This window comes from Hemicordylus capensis, chromosome 2, assembly GCF_027244095.1.
Source record: "Hemicordylus capensis ecotype Gifberg chromosome 2, rHemCap1.1.pri, whole genome shotgun sequence".
Lineage (NCBI taxonomy): Eukaryota > Metazoa > Chordata > Lepidosauria > Squamata > Cordylidae > Hemicordylus > Hemicordylus capensis.
This window is the reverse complement of record NC_069658.1, coordinates 319,684,138-319,708,306: the sequence shown is the minus strand read 5'-3', so window position 1 is coordinate 319,708,306 and position 24,169 is coordinate 319,684,138. Positions and strand designations below refer to the sequence as shown.

The 24,169-nt window shown below is 41.9% G+C and overlaps 2 protein-coding genes across 9 annotated transcripts in view; one reads left to right on the top strand and one right to left on the bottom strand.

The window, feature by feature from the left end:
- Window positions 1–4,035: 4,035 nt before the first annotated feature.
- Window positions 4,036–10,168, top strand: LOC128342064 (small integral membrane protein 4). The gene is made up of 4 exons (XM_053288895.1): window positions 4,036–4,355; window positions 6,639–6,760; window positions 7,545–7,738; window positions 9,397–10,168. Exons 3-4 carry the CDS (start codon window positions 7,588–7,590, stop codon window positions 9,453–9,455), a joined length of 210 nt encoding a protein of 69 aa, XP_053144870.1. The 5' UTR covers window positions 4,036–4,355; window positions 6,639–6,760; window positions 7,545–7,587; the 3' UTR covers window positions 9,456–10,168.
- Window positions 10,169–19,052: 8,884 nt separating this feature from the next.
- Window positions 19,053–24,169, bottom strand: part of PBRM1 (polybromo 1) — a 115,043-nt gene continuing 109,926 nt past the window's right edge. For all 8 annotated transcript variants that reach the window (XM_053292198.1, XM_053292201.1, XM_053292197.1 and 5 more), the window contains 2 exons: window positions 23,759–23,975; window positions 19,053–22,537 (listed from right to left, as the gene is read on the bottom strand). In XM_053292198.1, coding sequence (XP_053148173.1) covers window positions 22,365–22,537; window positions 23,759–23,975 — 390 coding nt within the window. In that variant the 3' untranslated portion in view covers window positions 19,053–22,364. The remainder of the gene's footprint in view (window positions 22,538–23,758; window positions 23,976–24,169) is intronic.

The window sequence follows — 24,169 nt, the reverse complement described above, 5'->3', positions numbered from 1 at the left end:
ACCACTCCCAAGAATCTTTTCGTCCGCCTCACTGGAGGGTTTTTTAAATGTTCGCTGTGCTGGTGTTTTCTACCCAAAGACTGCAGTTCTGGTGGCTTTGCGCGCTGGAGTTCATGCCATAAGATGAACTTTATTGTTACCCAGACAGAAACTAAGGTTGCAATTAAAGGCACAGTTCCTTGGGAGTAAGCCCTATTGAATACAACTGGAATTACTTCCGAGTAATCATGCACTGGCAGTAAACGGTACAGTGAGTAAAAGAAGGACCGCAGCTACACTGTGTCAGCTGATTGTTCTTTCCCCCCATTTGTCCCAAGAAGTCGTATTTCAGAAAAGAACGAATGCCTGTTGGCTAGAAAAGACCTCTCGGTGAAACTGACAAACAAGAGAAAAGAGTAAAAAGAATTGCAGCTCCATCCTATGCACGATTACTCGGAAGCATGTCTATTACAGTAGGGCTTACTCGCAGCTAAGTGTGCATATGACTGCAGCCTTCGGTTGGGTGGGAGAAGTTTCGTTCGCCCCAATTATAGCAGAGTAAGTGTGCGTGCGGTGTGGGGAAGAGCAAAAGAGCATCTTGAAAAAGACGTGCGTCCAAGGTTCAAAAGCAAGCCAGGTTTATTGGGGAAGTTACAAATAAAGCCTGTGTCCCTGAGCTTTCTAACTTCATAGTGCAGAGCAGAGAGGGAGAGAAAGAAGCCGAAAGGAATGGATAATGTAGGATGCAGGTAGGAAGCGAGGGATCTCTGAAAGTATCCGTCTACAATAGCCAGAGGAAACAAGAAGGGGAATAAAGATACATCACTATCTCTTTTCCTAATGCCCCTAGTGGTCGCTAAGAGAGAAGGTGCAAACTGGAACTGTCTCTCCAACATTTCTTCTCAGAAAATAAAATGATACACAGACTATTTATTCATAGTCCATGCACTCGCTGTGGTATGGAATTCTAAAGTAAGTGATGCAAACGTGTGTGTATAAGGTGTACATAAGAGGGTTACATTTTCTGGGGGCTTTAGTGAGCAACTGTGCATTATAGATTGGGAAAAGATACCCGAAGCTTATCCATTCAAGCCCTGGGTATATAGTTGGCATACTTAGGAATGTAGCAATAATTGAGCGGATTGATTCAAAGAACCTAGCCCCCCCCAGCTCCCGAGCACCCCCCCAGCTCCACCCCTCCCTGTTTTCTTCATTATCTCCCTCACTCTGAAGAGCCGCTGGGGAGAGGGGCGGACATGAGCCCCCCCCCCTCTTCCCTAGCTACTCCCTTGGACATACTAAACATAATCTAACAAATAATCCCTCTGGAAGGACCGAATAAAACATCACAAAGTGGTGAACAATCTACCGAGTTCCCCAGGGCTCTTCTTTAAGATAGTTGCTAGCAAAGAAGTATGGGGTTTGTTTTTGGAGGATATGATGGGCAGGCTTCATAAGTTTGCTGTTTGTAACATTCTTAAGATGAAGTTCAGACTTAGAGTAGCCTCTCCTAGGTGCAAAACAGCTCTCAGTACGGGGGCACTAGGACAAAAAAAAAAGTGGTTCCCCCCTGCCCCACTTGAATATAAAATCTAGCAGTTAGTTGAATCTACACCCAGCACTTTTTTTAAAAAAGAGTTCTTTCAAAGTAGACACCCCCCACCCGACTTAAGCCCTATCAGTCTTAATTTCCTGTACACCATCTCAAGCCTAACACCAGGATTGGGGGCTTGTCCTTGTCTCAGCCTGAAAAAGATAACTTCAGCCTGAAAAAGATAACTTCAGCATTTGCTTGTGATATTTTAGTTGGTCCCAATAAAGGTATTACCTTACTTTGGATCTTTTCCCTTAATAGACCGATGGCCACCTACAATTTTTGTATGCTACTGAAAAATAGTGAACCAGCATGGGATTGATTCAACACCTAGCCCACTCAGTAATCTGCATTTGAGACCTCATGAAGGAAGTTAATGAACACTAATAGGCCATTTTTCTAGAATACTAGACATTAAGAGAAACATTTGGGGAAGGGTGGGCAAGCTTAGAGATTCCAACCAGTACGCTTAAAATCCAGTCATGCTTATTTTGAATTCCCATTCAATTCGGCTGGACTTTCTTCCAAAAAAACATGCCCAAGACTGAGTTGTTAGCAGGGGTGGAGCCACTATTGAGCAAACGGGTTCAAAGAACACAGGTTCAAAGAATAAGGGGCCGCCTAGCCATACCCCCTGTGTCATACGGCAGATGCAGGGTGTGTGGCTTCATTCACAAATAGGGACACATTCCCCGTTTGACAGAAAATACCAGCCAGCGCTGCATTTGCAGTGTGGCCGGGAGCTGCTCTCCCTGGCTTTAAAGGCAGGGAGAGAGTTCCTGGCCGCACTGTGGATGCAGTGCTGGATAATATTTGCTCCCAAACAGGGTGCATGACCCCGTTTGTGAGCAAAGCCACTGCTCCCTCTGTGTCAGATGGACGCAGGGAGGAGCAGCTTCACTCACAAATGGGGCCACACACCCCATTTGGGAGCAAATACCATCCAGTGCCACATTCACAGCATGGCCAGGAATGCTCTCCCTGCCATGCTGCGAACACAGTGCTGGCCGGTATTTACTGTCAAATAGGGAACACGGTCCCATTTGTGAATGAAGCCACGCCCCCTGCATCTGCCGTCAGACACAGCAGCATCTGACATCAGATGCAGGGGTTGTGGCGGGGGGGGCACTGGCTAGCTTCTTCCGCCAGTGGTGGTTAGGCTCACTCACTTGGACTCGAAAGTGCTTTAAGAGCTTCATTAATTTCACTGGTAGCGCTTAAACATCGCAACTTACAAACGCCCTGCACCAAAGTCCTCCAGCCAACTTCCACCTACTACAAGCTGCAAGCAACTCAATGCTTGCCACACCCTTTGGGCACATTGACCAATCAGAACACCACCATAGGTCACATGGGAGAGATTCTTCCTGAAAGCGCCTCTTTTCCTGTAAGGTTTTCTGAGATGCTAGCTTGTCATTCCCCTCTACCTCATCAGATTTTCTACTTCCTTCCCATTTCCTGTTACACTAGGGTGTCATTATTGCAATCTGACAGGGTATTGAAATCTGACACGCTAGTCCACCAGAAAACATCACCCATCAGAAAAGCTCACCCTTAAAAAATTAAGTTAAAAATGTGGGGGAAGTAGAATCTGTTCTGCTGGGGCCCAGCTCAGGAGTGGAAGTATGCTCCCTGAAAACTGATTGGAGTCCAGTCCAGAACTGGAACTTAGGATATGCATGTGCAAACAGTAGTCCCTTTGCTGTAATCCCACATAATGACAGCTCTTCACCTGCTAATAAAGGAACTTGATTGAAGAATGCAGCTTTGCATTAGCAAACTTGTACAATTGATCAAGCTTGCCCATGTACCCACAGGACTAAACTTTTTCAAACAATGTCAAGATTACTACAAGTTTCTTATGTAAATAATCAAACCTCTAATAGCTGAATCTGTGTCCCAGAAGCTCTGCTGGGTTCACAGACAATGACTTGCAGGCTTGTGGACTAGACAAGTCTCTTCACTAAATGTGAAGTTCTGAACACCCAGGCTGTGCTGTTGGGACAAGTGAATCCTTCAAAAAATGTTCTGCAAGAGACAAACAGGATGCTGCTCTTCTGGTAACAACAGACTCCATAATAACACATCCCCCACCCCCTGCTTTGCAATTACTTTTTAAAATAATATAACAATCTAACATTATACTATATTACTTGAATAATGTAATATAGGACTCCAGTATTTAAATGAGAAGTTATAATGTCTTGCTATATTTTAGCTCAATAAAACTGAGGAGCAATTCAACATTGTGCTATGGAAGATAAAGGGTAAGAGCTTCTGACAGGTTTCAGAGAGACTGAGCATGCTCTCTTCTTGCCAGCATTCAAAATGTCCCTGTGCAAGATAAAGTGTGAGAGTTTCTGATAGATTGACCTTCTTCAACCGGAGAGACTGAGCATGCTCTCTTCTTGCCAGTTCTCCAGGCATTTCACAGAACTTCAAATTTGTCCTTTGGATACACTATTGCAGTCATTCTTATTCTTCTTCTTTTTAATGTTTCAGAGTTATTTTGATGCAAAATAACACATGCAACAACATCTGATGCCTTTCTGCAGAACTCGGATCGCCTTTCTTCAATATTTTAAGAAGGAATGAAAATGTAATAGGCGTTGTGGGCAGAAAACAGAAAGGAGCTTCATTTGACCATACTGAGCATGCTCCAATGCTTCTGGGCATGCTCAGATGCACAGGAAAGGCAGCGTTGTCAAGTATGAGAAAGAGTTGCTACAGTGGTCTTCTGCAGAGTCTGCCCTTTGGATGGGGCTCGGGTTTAGATTCCAAGGTGAGGGGCGAGTGGGTCTGCGTGCTGTGTTGAATCTCGTGATCGGGCACATTCCAACAGGCAGAGCGGGGGAAACGGGGGATGCCTGTCGTTATTTCCCTTTAAGGGGGGGTGCGGCTCAGGCCCCTGTGTGGGTACAGAATGTCAGACATAATTAGTTGCACTTCTTGCTTCTGGCAAAAGTGGGCATTGGGCCACTTTGCTTCTGCTGCCGCCGCCGCGACCGCAATAAATGCATTAGCCTTTAAAATGGGGGAAAGGCTTTTCACTGGTTTTACTGCAACAAATTAACGCGGTGCTCAGCTACCCCTCTGAAACTGGAAACGAAGCCCACTTCAACATCAGGGGCCGCTTAGTTGGTTTAGTAGGTGGAGCTTCAGATTTCCAATCTGTAGCGATTTTATGTACTGAAAGATTTGTGTCCTGCTTTTTCATTAAAACGCCCACCCTGTGGCTAACAATTGGAGTGCAATATAAAAAGGACAACAGAAAAGCATCAGTAACCATCTGTTAAAGCAACAGAGCCATTAACCAGTAGCAGATAATACAAACCATACCAGAGTCTTCATATGATTCTCAGGCACACTGGGACTTATCCAAAGAATAGGAGAGAGCAAGGTCTGTTGAGTGGGGAGAGGAGTTCTAGGAAATGGTACCACTGCTAAAAAGACCCTTCTCTATATAGCTGCCCTGCTTCAAGCATAGCAAAGCCTCTGAGGATAAACTTCATAGGAGAGAAGGTGGACTTTGAGGTCAAGGTCAGGACTTTGAACTGAGACTGGAAAGCAGCTATGAGCCAATATAGCTAATGTAAAATGGATGTGATGTCCCTAATGAGCCAAGCCACTACATTTTGCATTGGCTGAGGTCTTCAGACACAGCCCTTGGTAGTTTTCCCCTGGATGTTCATTCTCCAGAAATGGTCCTAAATATTTAGCAGGAACTTGAGTATAGATCGCTCCCTCTACTGCTACTACTATTCATGTACTGCTTTTCAACAGTTCTCAAAGCAGTTTACATAGAAAATAAAGTAAAAGAAATAAGATGCTTCCCTGTCCGTAAAGGGCTCACAGTCTAAAAAGAAACACAAGGTAGACACCCACTCGCCAACAGCCACTGGAGGGATGCTGTGCTGGGGTTGGATAGGGCCAGCTGCTCTCCCCTGCTAAACAAAACAGAATCACCACTTTAAAAGATGCCTTTTTGCCCAGTTAGCTGGGGATAACTGTTTCATATGAGGTGATAAATAAGTTTTAAGCGGCATATTGAGGTACTGAAGTAATGAGCAAGTGCTGTGAGGAACCTCCTGGGCCCATTGACGAATACATCTCATTAAGGAATTTTTGATTTTGTTTTTTTTAAGGATATTTTCTAAGAAACACAGTTGTGCTAGGGCTGTAATTCAGCAGAAGATTAATTAGTGCACTAAATTTTAATAAAACTATATAGCCATATAATACACCTTTTTGAGGATGCTGAAGTATTTTCCCTTCCTTTCTGTAGGAATGAGTAAACATGCATTTGGATCAGGCGGTGGGCTCTTAGTTGATAGAATCTGATTAAAGCTTTTAGCTCCAATTTTTACGTTTAATATTACCACATTTCTCAGCTGATTCTCTCTTAGGAACACTCCCTATTTTATTGTATCATGTCTGTTAAATCAGTTGTTCCTGTTTTACTTTTGGGGAATGCCTTTCTAAAATTTAGTGTGTGTTAAAAAGCTTTAAGCTTCTCTGGAAGTTAAATATCTGGGTGAAGCCAGAGGCTTCTTGCCTCCAGTGCCTTTCCATCACTCTAAATATGGAATGTTGCTGAATGTGTATGGGTGGCAGCTATTATACAAGAATATTAATTTCAAGCTTAAATTTATTTAAACTGTAAATTACTATTATAATCATTTTAAAAATTGCTCAGACTGGGGCGGGGCTGCCCATTGCAGTGTATAAATACAGCGTACAATGGTGCTGAGATAGTGAACTGTAGTTTGTCCGTGTTTTCTGTGAAATTTTGGAGGGTATGATATTTCACATCTTTCTATGTGTAATCTAAATCTAACTCTCAAGTTCTGTGAAAGTAGGATTTCAAATCTGTTACCTATTAGCAGTGAAGTAAAACAAGCAAGCTGGTATTTACCAGTTAAATAACGTGACCTAAATAAATTGAGCAAAATATGTATATGTAATGTTCATCACGTTTGTCATTGTGGCTTTCACTTCTGCTATACATTATGCCTAAGTTTTGCTTTTACTGTATTCCTTTTTTCTTCCCTCTCCTCTTCATTAGGGTTGGACTCCGAGGATTCAGTTATACTGGGAATGTGACTGGATATTGTTCTAGTGACTGTGTTCCTCACTCGGAATATCCTGACAGTGCTGTGCCCGTGGCACAGTATAGCAGGTTGCAAGGTCAGTGTGCTAAAATTATTCAATTACTCTTAGGCTTCCCTGCATTTCAGACTGTAGTACAGGCCTGCTCAACTTTGCCCCCTCCCCTGCTGTTTTTGGACTATTACTCCCATAATCCCCATCCAGTGTCCAATAGCCAGGGATTATGGAAGTTGTAGTCCAACATCTGCAGGAGGGCCAAGTTGAGCAGGCCTGCTGTAGTGCATACCTAGCTCACAGTTCGTGCAACCCTCCCCCCCCAAACCCACCTTTAACAGAAGCACATACAATATTGTTGGGAAGAAGGTTCCCAGGTTTGCAGTGGATGGATATCTCCATAATGGAAGAAAAGGTTAGAAGGTGGTATGATTTTCTTGATCCAAGTTGTCCCTGTTGCATTACATATGTCATTTGTAACCAAATGGTAGAGGGAAAGAGAGGGGAACCTACTTATCGCAACCGTTGTCTAGAATAATTGCACATCTTGGTCTCCCAAAATCATGAGCCAGTATCCTAAAAACAATGCAACTGTAATAAAAATAATTGAATACATAAAAATAAACCTAACAATGCAATACATACATGACGACTTGAGAGTAAGCCCCAGCGAAGACAGTGGGACTTCAGAGTATAATATGCATAGGATTTGGGCTGCATGGCTCCTTATTCGCCATTGACTTTTGAATGTTTTATTTCATGTCTGTATGTATTTATGTATGTACAAGATATGGAGATAAAATCCAGTTGGTTTCACTAGCTATACTTCAAGCTGTATGGCTAGTCATCTGTTTAAAATCTTTTTCAGGCTCAACCACTCCCCTTGCAGAAATTCTAAAGTCCTCTGTAAAATGCTTGCCAAGCATAAAATAAGGCGACTGTTGCTAATGGTGCCTGGAAAGAAACGCTTTGGTGTGTACAGGTTTCTTCCATTCTTCTTCGTTCTTGGAGGTGCTATGGAATGGTTTATGATCAATGTACGGATTGGCAAAGAGACTTTTTGTAAGTATCAAAGAGTTTTCAGATAGATTATCTGTATTAGTAGAATGTCTCCACAGTTTATTTTATTTATTTACCATATTTTTATACTGCCCAAAACTTACGTCTCTGGGCATTTTAACTTTGTCTTTGAAGGGCTAGACTTAACTGATGTTTTCTTGTTTGTATAACTCATTGCTGCTTCTAATAAATAACATGAACAATCATATCTGAAGGTTTTATGAGCTGCTGCTTCATGTTCAGCTTTTATTAGAACAAATAAATAACTTAATGTGTTTTCAAACAGGTAATGAATACTATCTTAAATCTTTGGTTAACTGAATGATCTGGCAGCCACTTGTATCAAAGGCCTTAGAGCACTCTAAAATAATTGGTAAGATACAATTACCCTAACTGATGTCAGGGCAGCAGTGATATACAAAGGCCACTATTTCCATGACTTGGAAATTCTGACTTGAAGATCAGGATCTCAAGAAGCTGATGACATGCAGATACAAAAATTTCTGAGAAAACACTCACTAACCTTCCCTCTCCTGCTTCCCAATGGGGTTAGAGATGGGGTGGTAGATTACTGAGGAATTCAGTTGGTTTAGGCTTTTGATAGGACTTCAACAGATTGTGGGGCAATGGGATAGCAGCTTGCCTAGGAAGCAAGAGGCTATTAGTTAGATCCCCGCTGGTGTGCTTCCCAGGCTGTGCCTAGTAAATATTATTGTAGTCACCTATATTGAGCAGCAGCAATATAGGAAGGTGCTGGAGGTGGATGCTTACTTCAATGACAACGGCAAAGGCATCATCTCACACTGCGTGGGCAGTATTACTATTACTATTGCCTGCGTGGGCAATAGTAAACCACTCCTGTATTCTATCAAGAAAACCACATGGTTCTGTGGTTGCCAGGAGTCGATGACAACTTGACTGCACAATCTTTCCTTTCTTTACAACAGATCAAAGGCAGTGTCCCTTTGTGAATGAATTGTCAACTGCAGCCAACAAGGGAGACAGCTTTTCTTAAACAACAGATAATCTTGTGGCCTCTTAAAGACTAACAAAGACTGGACAAATTAATGGAAGACAGGTCTATCGATGACTACTAGTCAGGCAAAATGCCTCTAAATTCCAGTTGCAGGGGAGTAAGAGCAGGAGAGAGGGCATGCCCTCACCTCTTGCCCTGTGGGCTTTCCAGAGGCATCTGGTGGGCCACTGTGGGAAACAGGATGCTGGACTAAATAGGTATTGGGACGGATCCAGCAGGGCTGTTCTTATTTTAACTTGTTTTAGCATAAGCTTTAAATAATTTAATTAGTCATATTCTTAAATTATAAGCTATGCTAAACGTGTTGGCCTTCAAGGTGCATGAAGCTGTCTGTTGTTTTCTGCTTCAGACAGACAATGTGGCTACCCTTCTGGCCTTAACTAGCTTTCAGCAGCCTGGATGAGCGTTGGCACAAATTGCCGATAGTCAACCTCATGCTGCTAAGCACAACTTCTGCATCACAATGTGAGACGGACCAAAATGCATTAAAAAAAATAGCAAGCAATACCAAATCTTTAATTTAAAGTGATAGTGCCTGGGTTGAGCATCACATGACAAATGTATGGCAGACTTAATACATATAACATGTACAGTATTCTTGGAAATAATCACAAATGTTTTTCAGATGATGTTTACCGTAGAAAGCAATCTGAGAGACAACAAGAACAGAATTTGGAAAAATGAATTCATCCTCCAGAATTAATTTGATATGAACCATAAACTCCTAAATCCTGTAATTCTTTGGTTAAAAGTACAAGAAGTCTTCAAGCTGAAAACTACAACCATGTCTCATCTCATGGAATGTGGCTTTCATTACTGGACTAAAGGCAGATGATGTTACTGCTGTGTCTTGGAATATCCGCTTCTACCCAGGAACTAAAGATAAAGACTGATACACATGTCATTTCTGAAGAAATTCATTGTTGATTTAAACTAAAATTTACCATTGCTTTTTTTTTTTAGAAGCTCTTCTTTACAAACACAGCTTGCATTTCTACTCATATGCATGCTGCTTATGTGTATGAGACAAATGTGTGGTAATGATGTGGGTCCATGCTGTGATTGACTGCAGCATAATGTGAGGGTATATGATATGGGCTTACGCAGTGACTGTCTGCAGCTCTCCACTGGACATTGACAAATACGTGTATGACCACGTAACAGATGGAAGCAGTTCTGAGAACATAGAGCAAATTATGCTAAAGACCTCTTATGTGAATCATTCTCACCAAATGAAATTGATATCTAACAACAAAGGACTGTTCAGAATAACTTTAAGAGCCACTATATTTAACCATGCTCTGTAAGGAACATAACATGACCTCTGAAATAGTGAAGATTTTGTGTTAAATCTAGTTGTTATGATTTAATTAAATGTGCGGCATAGTTCTTGGTAACCATTGTGTCAAATGGGATTTCCTTTTATAGAGACTATATGCCATCATGCTGGAAAATATGCTTCAAAAAGGAGTATGCAGTAAACCAACTTGGGAATAAATCAATTTGCGAGAGTAGGGAAACTGTCATATCAGTAATTGCCCCACTCCTGATCAGTGTTATCTCTAATTTTTTTCATCTGTGTGTGGCATGAGTTTTGTTCTGGGTGGCAAAATCAAGGCAGTGTTTGTGCACATGCATTCAGAGTGGGGCCTTCCTGATTCAACCTGAGTGAGAACTAAAATTAACTGAGTGGACATAAAAAAAAACTTGTGAGTGTGCACACACACCTTAGAGGGAACACTGCACATCAGCATCTGTAAAAGAAAGTGGTAACTTCCGGAATAAATGTAAAGTCCAGCCTGAAGAGCACTTGGTCCTTCATGGAAAAACACAAATCAGATTCTGCCCCGATGACTCCCTGAAACATGCTGGTAGGAGAAGTAAAGTTATTGAAGGCCAAAAGTCAGTGGTTGACATCCTGCCTAACAAAGCTAGAGACTTCCCCAGTACAGTGGTGTGCAGAGGGGAGCAATTTTTGCCTTTCAAACTATGTCCCTGAGGGTTTTTTTTTTTAAAGGCACAGAGCACTTCCAGAGGCAGGGAAGATCAACAAAAATTGCTCCCACTGTGCAATGTAGGAATAGGGAAGCCTCCTGCTACATGGTTGGTCTCCAGCATCCCCATTAAAGAAAGCCACACATGTGCTCTTGTGTGCACACATAGCCTGGTCACTTAACAGCTTGTCACCCTGCAAACCTTTATCTCCCATTTCACTGCTATGAAATGCATGCTTTACTGGCCCTTGGGAAACATTCTAGTGAAATATTGTATTTATAAAATTAACAATCCTGTACTACTGTACAATTAGAACCCTGAATGACTTAGAATTCTAAAATAATTCCAGCAGTTACCTCATGCCTTTGTTCAGCATGTTGAGTTTGACTTCTTCCCAGAGCTGGATAAAATAGGTTAAGGAAGAACACCTGTCAGCAGCATATATCTATTTCTGAAAGAGTTGGACTTATTATCCTGATGGACTTGTGCGTGAGATGGAGGTACTGGTAGAATCAGGGTAACCTGCAGATGCATCAAATTCACAAACATACAGGGGGAAGGCAGTCAACCCTTCCTCCAAAACTGCCCCAGTGTAACAGAATGTTTGTGGACTCAGGGCACTTAAGACAACCAGATAGGCAGATCTAATGGAACTCAATGGCAAGGAGGGCTTGAACAAAAAGAATGGGAAATTTCTCAGTTTGAAGAATACCCCCTCAATACAGTCACAACAAGATGAAAAGGAGTTGGGACTGGGCAACAGTGCTGCCTCCCTAAGCCAGAAAATAGGGATGTGCCCGAATCACAGTTTGAAGCACTGTTTGAGCACTTTGAGGGAAATTAAAAGGAACTTTAAGAAAATGGAGTGCAGGTGCTTACCCGCTCTCCTTCCAGCTTCCTCCAGGGGTGGTGTGTGTCCCCAAAAGCCCTGCATGCCATCAGCATGCACATGGCATCTGCACGGGCACCATGTGTGTGCTGATGGTGTGTGGGGGTTTTTGGGACAGCGCTGCCCCAGGAGGAAGGTGGAAGGGGCAGTGAAGAGCGGGTAAGCACCTGCTCTCCAACTTTTCTTAAAGTTCCCTTTTAAATTTCTCTCAGAGTGCTTGAACCGTGCTTTAAACCATGGTTTGGGCACATCCCTACCGGAAAAGAGACAAAATAAAATGTGTATATTAAGGCCATGTTCTCACAATGACCCCTTGTGCTCCTGTGGAGTGTGAAATGAGAACCCAGAATTTGGGGGCAATCCTAGTCAAACAGCATGATAACCACCTGGGTGTTGATCTGGGTTAAACGTTTAATTGCAAAAGTTTGTCCAGGATTGCCTGGAAATTTTGGGTTCTCACATCATGTATAATGGGAGCATGAGGGGCTGAGCAATCCCGGTTAAGTCTTAACTACACTTCCCATCATTGTGAGAATGTGGCTTAATTAAGACCCAAGTCACAGCAGGGACTCCTGTCTTTGTTTCTAACTTGTTTTTTCACTATGCTTAGCCACAGGTTTGTGTAACTCATGCACACTAGGGACATTCTGTAATAACAGGTTGCTTACCTGTAACTTACGATCTCTGTGGGGATATATGGTCACTCACAACTGAGTCTTCTGTGTCTGCGCAGGAGGCCCGTGGAAGAATCTGTAGCTCTGTTTAGGCATTCTCTGGCCCATTAAGGCATAGTGATATTGGAGCCTACACAGCTGGCTGTAGAGCGCCTCCCTCTTCGGTTCCTGAATCGGCCACTGCAAAAGAACTGACCACATTGAGAGATAGAGAAGACAGTAGACAAGCCACAGCAGCACAGCTAAGTAAACACTTCATGCCAAGCTAGCAGAGGGTACGGCTGGGTGGGTGTTGTGAGTGACCATGGATCCCCACAGAGATCAGAAGTTACAGGTAAGCAACCTGTTTATCTCCGTAGGGATCCAAGGTCCCTCACAACTGGGTGAGTGACTAGCTCCCGTGAAGAGGAGATGGGTGCTAGAGGTTACAGTATTTTCTTTAAGACCACCCAACCAAAATTGGCCTCTGAAGCAAACTGCAAGTCCACAGCGTAGTGATGGACAAAGGGCAAGTCTGAGGACAAAGTGGCAGTCCTGCAAATGTCCTTCATACTGATGCCTAACATGTGGGCAGCTGAGGTAGCCATGAACCTAGTGGAATGCACCCGAATTTTGGAGGGCAGCTGAACACCTTGAATTCTGGAGGGCTGCTGAACACCCAGCTGAACACCTAACAGAATGAAATCAGTTGCACCAGCCAGTTGGGCAATCTTTGTCTAGAAATGGTGAAACCTTTACTAGCTCCTGCATAGGAGATGAACAGTTTGTTAGAGCGCCTGAATGCCTCTGTGCAATCTAGGAAATAAAGGAGACACCTGCAGACATCTAAGGCATGCACAGAACACTTGAGAGGCATAGATGGGTAACAGAAGAACCTAGGAGCATGATGTCCTGGTTGATGTGAAAGTCCAACATGATCTTAGGGCGAAAGGCAGGATCCTGACACAGGACCACCTTGTCCAGATAAAATTTAGTATATGGGGAATCTGCTCTCAGTGCAGTGAGTTCACTTACACATCTCACAGATGTGATGGCCACAAGGAAGGCAGTCTTCAGGCATAGCAGTTTCATGGAGAACGACAACAGGGGTTCAAAGGGGGCCCCTGTAAGCATGGACAGTACAAGTGAAAGACTCCACGACTCAACTGGCGCCCACACTGGGGGGTACAGGTTGTTAACCCCTTTCAAAAAACATTCAGAGTCAGGGTGAACAAAAACCGACTTGCCGTCCCAGCCCGGGAGGTGTTTGAGAAACCCAAACCCTTGAGAGAGGTGAGGTAGAGAAGTATTTGGTGGGTCAAAGCCCTTAGCAAATGCATAGGATGTGAAATGCTTCCATTTGCACATATAGTTCCATCTCTCATTTAATAGGATCTCATCTAAAAGTTCAGCCTCCACACTGTTAGCGAGAGGGTGTGAAGGGCATGGTGTAGGACCAGATCCCTGTCTCTTGTGAGGAGGTCCTGTTGAGGTGGAAAGTGAAGGTAAGAGCTCTTGCATAGCTGAAGCAGAGCTGGGAACCAGGGTTGCCTGGGCCACTGGGGCAGGCCAGGATGCACTGCATGTACTCTTGCAGTATTTTCGCCACCACTCTGGCCATTAGCGGAAAGCGTGGGAAGAGGTAATACAGCTTGTCCTTCCATTGCAGCTGGAAAGCATCCCCTATGGAGTTCGGGCTGATATTCACCCTAGAACAGGAAACTTCACATTTTGTGCAGTGGCAAATAAGTCTACTGCAGGGACACCCCAGGAGTCAAACACATCTGACAGAACAGAGTCGTTCAGTTCCCACTCAAGGAGAGTAGAGAAGAAGAGATCCTGGCTAAGGGAGTCAGCCAAAATGTTATCCTCCCCCTTATATGTATTGCCATGTGTAGGATATCAAATCTCAGGCACCATTCCCACAATTGCAATGCAAGGTTATTCAGGGACATGGATACAGTGACCCACTGATGGTTCATGTAGACAATAGCTGTAGTATTACCAATGTGGACCTGAACCACCTGGCCCTGGATAACAGGTAGGAATGCCTTGAAAGCAAGGGAAACTGCGAAGAGCTCTAAAAGGTTAATATGGAGTTCCTGCTGCTGGGAGTTCCAAAGGCTCTGTGCCCGGAGGGAACCACAGTGAACACCCCAACTCTGCATGGAAACTCGGTAGTGACTGATATCGTAGAGTTCAGTTCCTGAAAGGGAACCCATTGAGAAATGGAATAAGGTAGGGGCCACCAGAGCTGGTCTCACAAGACATTATCTGGAACAACTAACTATTTGTTTTGACTGTCTAGGTTTGGCCGGAAGACAGACAGCAGCCAGAATTGTAGTCTCCGCATCCTCAAGTGTGCGTTCGCCACAGTCATGGTGCACAAAGCCATAAGGCCTAGCAGGCATTGGCTGGACTGAGCCCAATGCCTGTGAGTAGACTGGTCACCATGGAGAAAATGGCCTGAATGTGTTCTACAGGTAAGTATGCAAATTTCTTGCCACCATCCAAGGCTGCACCAATGTACTGGATGACATGCTGGGGGGATCAGGAAAGACTTCTTCAGACTCACACTGAGCCCCAGATCTGCCAGGAAAGAGAATAACCAGCAGGTTGAACAACAGAGTGGACTTTCTCTAGCCGTGATAAGCCTGTAATCCAGATAGGGAAACACAGAAACGCCCTGTATGTGCAAATAGGCAATGATGGCTGCCATGCACTTAGTGAAAGCTCTAGGGGCAGTACAAAGGCCGAATGGAAGCACCTTGTACTGGTACTTTGTACCCAGGCAAAAACGTAGGAACTGGCAACGCCAAGGCCTTATGGAGATGGAGAAGTAGGCATCCTTTAGGTCTAAAGACACAAACTACTCCTCTTCCCACAACAACAAGAGAATAGACTGTAGGGAGGTCATGTGAAACTTAGAAGTTTTGACAAACTTGTTCAGTTCCCTCAAGTCCAGGATGGGATGGATCCCCCATCATTCTTAGAAACCTGGAAGTATCTGGAATAATAGCCAGAATGCATGGAAGAAAATGGAACTGGTTCTATGGTGTCCTTCTGGAGCAGCAAAACCCCTTCTTCAAGGATAGGAGTTGAGTGGGTGTATTTTATGCCCACATGGGTGGGCAGAAAGTCAAATTCAATAGCATAGCCACTGGCCACTATGCACAACACCCATGCGTCTGATGTCACTTGACGCCAGGAAGGGAGCAAGATGGATAGAGGCTGAGATAATGGGGATAATTCCAGGTCCTCATCGTTAAAAGGACTGCTTGGATTGGTCCCGAGGCTTTGATTTCTGTTGGCCCTTCTGGCGCTGATGGAAGGGGCGCCTAGAGTACTACCAAATCCTCATCTGAAATCGTCTCTGTCTTGGGAAGGCCGGGGAGGGAACCGCTGCTTGTAACCAGGGTGGTACCCATGTTGGAAGGACAAAATTTTATACTCAGTGAAAGTCTTAGTGATATAATGAGACTTTTTCAGTTTCTCCATCGTCTCATCCATGTTCTTCGAAAAGAGTCCTTTGTCATTAACGACAGATTTTCAATTTTGTCCTTCATGCCTGGCTCCAGAGGGGTGGACCTGAGCCAGGCATGGCGACGGAGAACGATGGACCCAGCCAGCACCTTGAATTCTGTTTCCGTCAGGTGCTTGGCTGTGCCCAAGTGTTGTCTGGTAAGATCAGCAGACTTGGAGAGTGTTGACAGGAACTTGGCCTTAAAGGGTTCAGGAAGATCAGCAACATCATCTTTTGATGTGTTCCTGAGGAACTGCTGATACTTGGCCATGCAGGCCAAGTAGTTGGCAACTTTAAGGGAAAGGCAAGCAGAGTAGAATCTCCTTGCCATAGAGTCCAATTTCCGGGCCTCCTTATCCACAGGACCTGAATGCTTCCATGTGGACTTGGCTTACAGCGCGCAATCAGAGTTAGAATGCCAAGATCAGAAACACAAGCCAGAGAGTAATCAAAGACAGTCTGAGGTAAAAAATCCAAAGAGTAGCAAGTCCAAGAGACAATAGTCAAAAATACAGTCCAGGTCAGACACAGAAAAGCTAGATAAAAAGTTGTCAGGAGAACAGTCCTATCAAAACCTAGAAAACAGTCCAAATAACAATATTCACTTTCTCACAGGAATGAGGGAACAGGAAAGGATCCTTCATGAGGCAGCACAAGCAGCCGATGAGAAGGAACTGAAGAGGGAGGCGCTCTACAGCCAGCTCTGTAGACTCCAATATCACTACACCTTAAAGGTCTGGAGAACGCTTAAACAGAGCTATAGATTCTTCTGGGGGCCTCCTGTGCAGGTGGCAGAAGACCCAGAAGGATCATGGATCCCTACAGAGATCATTTTGTTCTGAGTCCATACATGTATAATTCATCTTTAATCCCACCAAATGTCCTGAAAGGTAGCCAGCGCAGGCCAAGGCATTTTCCTCCTCACCAGGTGACGGGTTTAACTGTAGTAACTTTCCATGCTATGGAAGAGGGAAGTATATAGGAAGAGATGACAACCTGAGAGGAAGTCATAACTCTGCTATATGGACATACTGCAGCCTCAGAGGATCTTGTGCACAGTTAGTTTCTGTATGCAAGGGCTAGCTATAATTTAGGGATGTGAATTTAATTTACTATATTTACTTAATTTACTATAGAAGTTGCTGCCACACAAATCAGAATTGTGAAGAGTCATTTCTATTGAACCTGGAACCCTAGGTCCAGGACCTACATCTATGGGCGGTGGGCAGGCTCACTTCTATCCATCCCTTTTGCCTCTTGGCCACAACAGTGCCCCACTTTGGATTAGTGATCTGCATCCTTCTCACTTCTTGGACACAACTTTATCTACTCATCCAATTATTCACATGTAATCTATAGTTTAGGCAGACATCAAAAATTATGAACTCACCCCTGCATTCTGTGTAGACCTTGGCATTAGGCTGGGAATGGAAATATTGTGGAGGCTAGACACTGATCAAATAGCCTGTCTGAGTGGACTGAGGCTGAGCCAGGTTGGTGAAGTTAATCTCCAGAAACTAATATCAAATTATTGCTGCCACTGCAAAGTTTCTCACAAACTGTGGTCAGAATTCAAGGAAGAGTATTATATAGCTAGGAGCTGACCAAGCTAAGTGAGAATCAGCTAAGTTGAAGATGCAAAGCAGTTTTAATGCTGACAGCTTGTTCAGGGCTGAATCTGAACTTTACCCAGGAAGTTTTATAGACCTCATGGCCAATTTGACAACATGAGAAATTCCCAAAGAAAAATGTTACAAACATAGCTCAGAATCTATGCTGGCAGAGGCTTCTGCAGTTCTAGCAACATGGAAAACATTTACTCCTCAGTAAGCCTTCTTCTGTTCAGTTGGACTTGCTTTCAGGTAAGTGTGCATAGGATTGCTACCTAAGAAGCTTTTTGACTAGATGTGCTTGAAAGTATTATGGTATGTACCAGTTGTAGAAATTTTTCCTCCGTGTAATGTCATACCTTTGAGAGCCATTCATATCCATTATGCATCTCCAGCTGCGTGATAAAACATATGGAAGCCACACCCAGCTGAAACCTTTCAACATTTAGATCAGCAACTAGTTGTGAAAGCTATACTACAGCATTCTTGATTTTCACAGAGAGGCAAATGCACTGGTGCTACAAAGCTTGAACAAGCTCATGTAGTTCTACTTCCATATGTCATAAATTACAAACCAACATTTTGCAGCCCCCCCCCCCACATTCAGCACTTGCTCAGATTGCTCCAAGCAGCTTCCATATCAAGGTAACAGACTTTCATGTTAGTTTCTGAGGGTGAGACACAGTACTGTGCTCTTAGTATTTGATTACTCATATATTTAGTAAAGATGTCAAATGCACCTTCATATATCTTATCCCAGAACTAGATATCACAACATGGAAGATGTAAGTCATATATCACACATAAGTTGTATATGTAGGAATTAAAATAGTATGATTTACCGGGCTGGATAATCAGGCATGTCTAAATTTTACTGACCCACATGTTCCACAATGGAACAAGGCCAGTTCTGAACCTATCCTGCACTACTGCAGGCTCCAGGAAGTGATGGTGGTCCTGTGCAGGAGCGTGGATACTTAAAGCAGCATGCCTACACTTCAGGAGCGCTACTTACATTATTTCCAGTGTACGTACAATGCCACTGTACTTGCCCTAAGGCTATTCCAAAGGCATGTGGAGAAGTAATAAATACAATAGTATAATAAGTAATTATAAATAATAAGTATAATAAATGGTTGCTTCATCGAATACATAGAAATAATCAAATGTGCTTTGGGGGTGGGGGTCAAAAATGAACATCTACATATATTTTAATGCATTCAGGTTGAAAACCAGCATATTTCAATGGCTATATCCAGCCATTTCAATTATTTAATATCCAGATACATTGGGAGAAAAATCCCAGTATAAGGTTTATATTGCTCAGTTTAATGAGATTATCAAACATATGCTCCTTGGATTCTGTGGATTTGTATGTTGCTTGCTTCTCAGCTGTGTACTATGACACTTCATACTGCTTTCTAGTTGGGTTCAATTTGAAAATGCTCCCAGCATATCCCACATAGCTCAAATCTGGTCAAACATGGAAAGAAAGCGTATGTACAGCTTGCACGAAACTGTGCTTTCTTCACAGGGCACATCTAAATTTGCATGAAAAGAGCTACCTGAAACTAAATAAGACATCTCAATGGAACAATCAAACCTGGTTAATCCAAATAGCAAACTATTTTTATTTAGATTAAAAAGCCTCAGAAAGACAAACTGAGAAGTACATGCACATTGACTCATAATTCTACTCATTGGAGTATACAGCCAGGAGTAAAAATGAGGCATGGATTAACCAGGTCAAAAAGCATATGCACTGAAAAGTTATAAACATCAACTTGAATTATTACATGAACACATTTGCTCTTTCAGGAAAGAGTGGGCAATAAAGAATAGGAGATGAAAAGGTAATCACTTCCAATTGCAAACTGAAATAGATTTATTTTTTTCCACTTATGCAAGCCAACTATTTCCCATACTTTTATTTGAATATTCAAAGTTATTTTATTCCAATACAGTGCGTGGCTGTGAAAAACAACAATGGGTTCAAATGGCCACAAAGAAGACATGGTTTGTTCTTTTCAACAATGTATTGTTAGAAAATAGTTCAGTTAGCTGGTTGTGCAATACTGGATTGTAGCCATCAAATCTTAAATCCTACATGTTATTGAAATGCCCCCAGTACACAGAGACATGATTTTGGAATAAATTAAATTTTAAAATAATTAGGGCCAGCCTAAGGGTACAGGAGGAGTGCTCTGCACTGCCAAAAAAAGGGCTAAGGCCTCCTTTTACAGTTCTGATTGTTTACTCCTGGAGTGGTGAGGAGTGATAAAGCTGCCTTCAAGTTTAAAAATCTGGGAAAGACAATGCTGCAGATTATTCAACACTATTCCTTCTGAGTTATATAGCTTTAAAAAAAGGTGTCTCATCCTGTTCTTCAAAGAAATATCAAAAATAAATATAAATAAATAAATTCCAGGTTCTTTGGTGTCATTTTTGCAACGCCTAAAACAAGTGATTGTATTAGTAAAAGTTCATGGTAGTTCTTAGAACTAGGACTTATGCCTGCTTCTTCTGACTTTGTTGTTGAAAACTGCAATGCCTGAGGTGATTTGAAACTTAGTGGCCACGATCCAGAAGAGCACACATGTACTCACTTCAGCAGTTCTCAGCTCTGAGCTGGTTTAGTGTTGGGAATGGCTGCAAATTCTATTCAGGGAAACTCCTGGGTGCATACACACACCGGGGTGGGTGGGGGTGGGAAGCAGCACTTCTGTATCTCAATGAGGTTTTAAAATACTGCAAAAGGATATAAACTAAGGATGTATATACCACAGCTTGTAGAGTTTTAAGCATATAAAACAATTCCTTTTGGGGATGTTAAGTTGAATTTTACGTTTGTACCTCATGTGAAGAGCTGTACCATTTGGCTTATATTTTACACAAGCTACTTGCTGCCATGATCATTATACATTGTACCACTGAAACAGATCCAGAAATGTCAACTAATTTTACATAGGTTACATTTTCTTAATTTCTATTGAGAATAGGTAAAGGGACATAACTTTCACAGGGTAAACTAAAAGCTGGTCCAACAAAAGTTTGCTTTCCTAGAGAACCACTCACTCACTGAAGCCAACAAGGCCACAAATCAAATTATAATTAAGCAAGGCTTCTAACACCACAAGGTTTTTTGAATCACATTTATGTAAGGTTTATCTTGTTGGTTGGTGCAAACGTTTTTAAACTGTTCCTCTGAATCCATGTTTACTTTTAGACTGTATTGTATTCATAAGCCTTTCTAACTCCTGTCACAACTCAAAGCTGTTTTCTAAAATGAAAAAAAAATTACAAACTCAAAAAGTATTGCTGTAAACCAGGAGACATTGCCTGAATAGAGGGAAGCTGTGAAACTAGGAAATCCTACTATATACATTTTATGTATAGATAACTATATAGCTAGGCATCAAACCAGAGAACTGAACAGCTAACTTCCACAGGCTGGGATGTTCATTTATTTTTGAAATTTTGTTAATTTCAAATTAAATGAACAAAAATGGTCAAAAGTCCAACTGGCCTCACCCCAGATCTCTTACATGCCTAGAGGAGCTCTCTGGATTGCAACCATTGTTATTTGAGAAGGCAATTGTTGTAACAGCAATGCCTGTGATCCCAAGCAGTTTATTTGGAAGTACTTTTTATTAAGATGTATGTTACTTCTAAATAAATATATGCAGGATCAGGTCATAAGTCTCCTCTCTATGAATCTTATGCTTTGTTGACATTATAAGCATTGCATGTTAAAATTCGGAACACCTGGACAACAGTGCTTTCATCAGAGTAAATAAAATAAAATAATTCTTATTAAAAAAAACCCCACAAAAAAGTCAAAATGACAAATCATTAACAGAACACATATTTAAAGAAGCTAGATATGTTTACATAAATGTCTGTTCTACATGTCTCGTTACTTACCTTCTAATATCAGAGCTAAAATCTGCATTAGACTTGAAGTATTAGCTTGAAACTGAACAGAAAAACATCTAATTCTGTTGATTCAACTGTCAAAGAATCCTATATGCAGGTCCTGGCAATAAAAGCCCTATACTTTAAAAGCCCCAAATTGTTTTTTAAAATGTTCTGTTAAAATATTCTGGGAATTTAAAAGCACATTAGAAAGCAAAGAAATACGTGCACCTTTTTACACTTATGCTTCCCCAACTATCTCCCTAAAGAAAGCTGCCATGGTGATGAGCACAAATTTCATTCTGGAGAAACACAGTAGCTGATATATTCTCTCACTAGGCCAATGCTGACTAACATCACATCCAAGTTTCCATGTTTGCAAAGTTTTTCACATAGGGAGTGAACTCATCAACACAAACCATCCTTGGAACTTGCATGTACCAACAGGCATTTGTCTAATTGAAGGGACTGCCTATTTTTCCTTTTATCTCAAGGGATCCTTTTAACAATCAAGTATTTGAAGTCTTAAATTTACTAAGTCAATTCCATCCCCTCCCCACTCACGATCACTTTATTTAAAGAAAGCCTTTTCATTCACGTGATGTATTGGTCACTACCACACAAGCACATGGATGCTCATTCCGCTAAGATGTAAATCAGAAGTAGTTTCATATTTCTCTTAGCTAAATTGTAAACACTATTTTGCTGCTTAAAAAAACAAAAAACTGATGGCATCGGAATCTCAATGTGAAGAAAAAGGATGGAATCTTGTTTTGCATTTATAACCAAATATGAGATCATCTTTCAAAGAACCATATGCACAAGTCTGTATATTTAAGAAAAGTCAACATAACAAAAAGTGAAATATGCTTATTAAAAGTGTCCTTATATAAAAAACAATCTTGCAATGTACAGTAAGATGCAATAAAAAACAGTTTGCCCTCTCCCACCAATAACTAAAACAGCTATTGTTCCACGAACTTTTTATATGTCGGTATCGAAAGAATATTAAACATTTTCTATGTTGTATGCTTGACGGATATTAAGAGTATCTCTCAACATCAAGTCTCGAAGGCGCCATAATGCATCTGCCATTGTTGTATGGGCCCCTTTGCTCTTCAACCAGTGTGTAGGAAGACGGCTTTCTTGTTCTTTTGAGAGATGGACATCACGTCTTCGTGCTGAAATGGTAAAAGGTCATGCAGTTACTTGATTCAACTTGACTTAAATTCTTTAATATGTGTACAACCTGTCAATGTGACCAAAATAAAGTGTTACTATAAAGGTAAAATTGACACTCCACTGAAGTCAGTATAGAATATCCTCTATCCCAAATACAACATGAAAGTGAAGTCCACAGAAAATCAACAGAACCTTGGACACAGCTAGATGAAATCTCATTTGGATGCCTGCATTTTAAAAGTTGCTTTATACAGGTGGCTCTCGTTATCCATGGACTTGTGGATTGCGGTTTCACGTATCTGTGGTTGGGTCAGAGATACACAGTTTCTCTATTCACAGGTAGAAAAAAAGGCAAAATTCACCAATCCATGGTTCTGAGTGGCCGGAAATGACCTGGAAATGCCATCTGGTGTCATTCTGGCTGCCATTTTACAGTGGAGAGCCATTTTGTGCCTTTAAAAAATAAAGTATTTTTGGTGAATATTTGCCCAAATTTGACCCTTTTGGGGGTTAGGAGGCAGTGCTGAAGAGATGGAGAATATGTGATTTTATCCTCTTATTTCTGCCCCCCTGCTTTTTGTCCCCCCTTTTTGTTAGGAACCTAACCCCTAGATTCCCATGAGGGTAAGGTTTCATTATTCATTACTACAGGTTGAGAATGGAACCACCGACAATAACAAGGGCCTGTACTGCAAAAACATTCACACATCTAACCAGTGTTTTATAAACATTTTAGCACAACTGTCTGCAACTTCCAATCCATGATAGCAATACACAATCACTAAATTATTTTTAAAATCTTCATTATAATGGGATATACAAAAATTATATTTAGAACTAAAAATGGCTAGAGTCTTCAATAGGATTTCGGAACAATTTATCTGCATTTATATTTGCTATTTTTTATGCAGCTCTATTCTTTCTCTGAGACCTCAGAACAAAGCAAAGAGCATTATAAATTGGGGGACCTTTAAGGACATATTTTCAGAGGGCTGAAGATGGAAGGAGGGATTCAGCAAAAATCACCTCTCCTCCTTGCTGGAGAGGAACATCTTCCATTCATGCAAGTACTAGTCTGGCTGCTTCCAACTGTTTATAAACAAGAACAAAAATATATGCTATTTTAGATATGTACACAGATGTAGAATACCAAAGGTACAGTCAAAAAGGTGGTCTCAAAAACATTATTTGGTCTCTCTCCTTAATGCATGTAGTCTTACCTGAAAGGGTCTGGTCCCACTTGCTAATACTACTTGAATCAGCACTAAGACCCTCGATGTATTTCAGATAAGCCTCAGAGTGAAGAAGCCTCTGTGTCTTTGGTGGAGGCGAGACGAACATAGGAGTTGTAGGTTGCTGCATGACCTGCTGGGTTGCTGGATTTTGACCAGGATAGGGAGGCGGTGCCTGCTGGCCTGGTGGACCAAGGATACCCATCTGGAATAGTAAGGGATTCACCAAGGAAGCATTTTAGAAGATAGGTAGCAAATAAACTGTAGATTTTAATGCATATCATATTTTACAAAGGATTATTGAAATGAGCTGGTGAATAAACATTGTTCATGGGATGAACACAGGAAAAGGAATTATATCAAACATATATGAAAGTTAGGCCCTCAAGGGAATAGTGG

Bases quoted from the DNA above. Each gene is read 5' to 3' on its own strand.
- LOC128342064 (XM_053288895.1), top strand. From the start codon at position 7,588: ATGCTTGCCAAGCATAAAATAAGGCGACTGTTGCTAATGGTGCCTGGA. The intron at 7,739-9,396 runs GTAAGTATCAAA...AATGTTTTTCAG, and splicing joins GATTGGCAAAGAGACTTTTT to ATGATGTTTACCGTAGAAAG.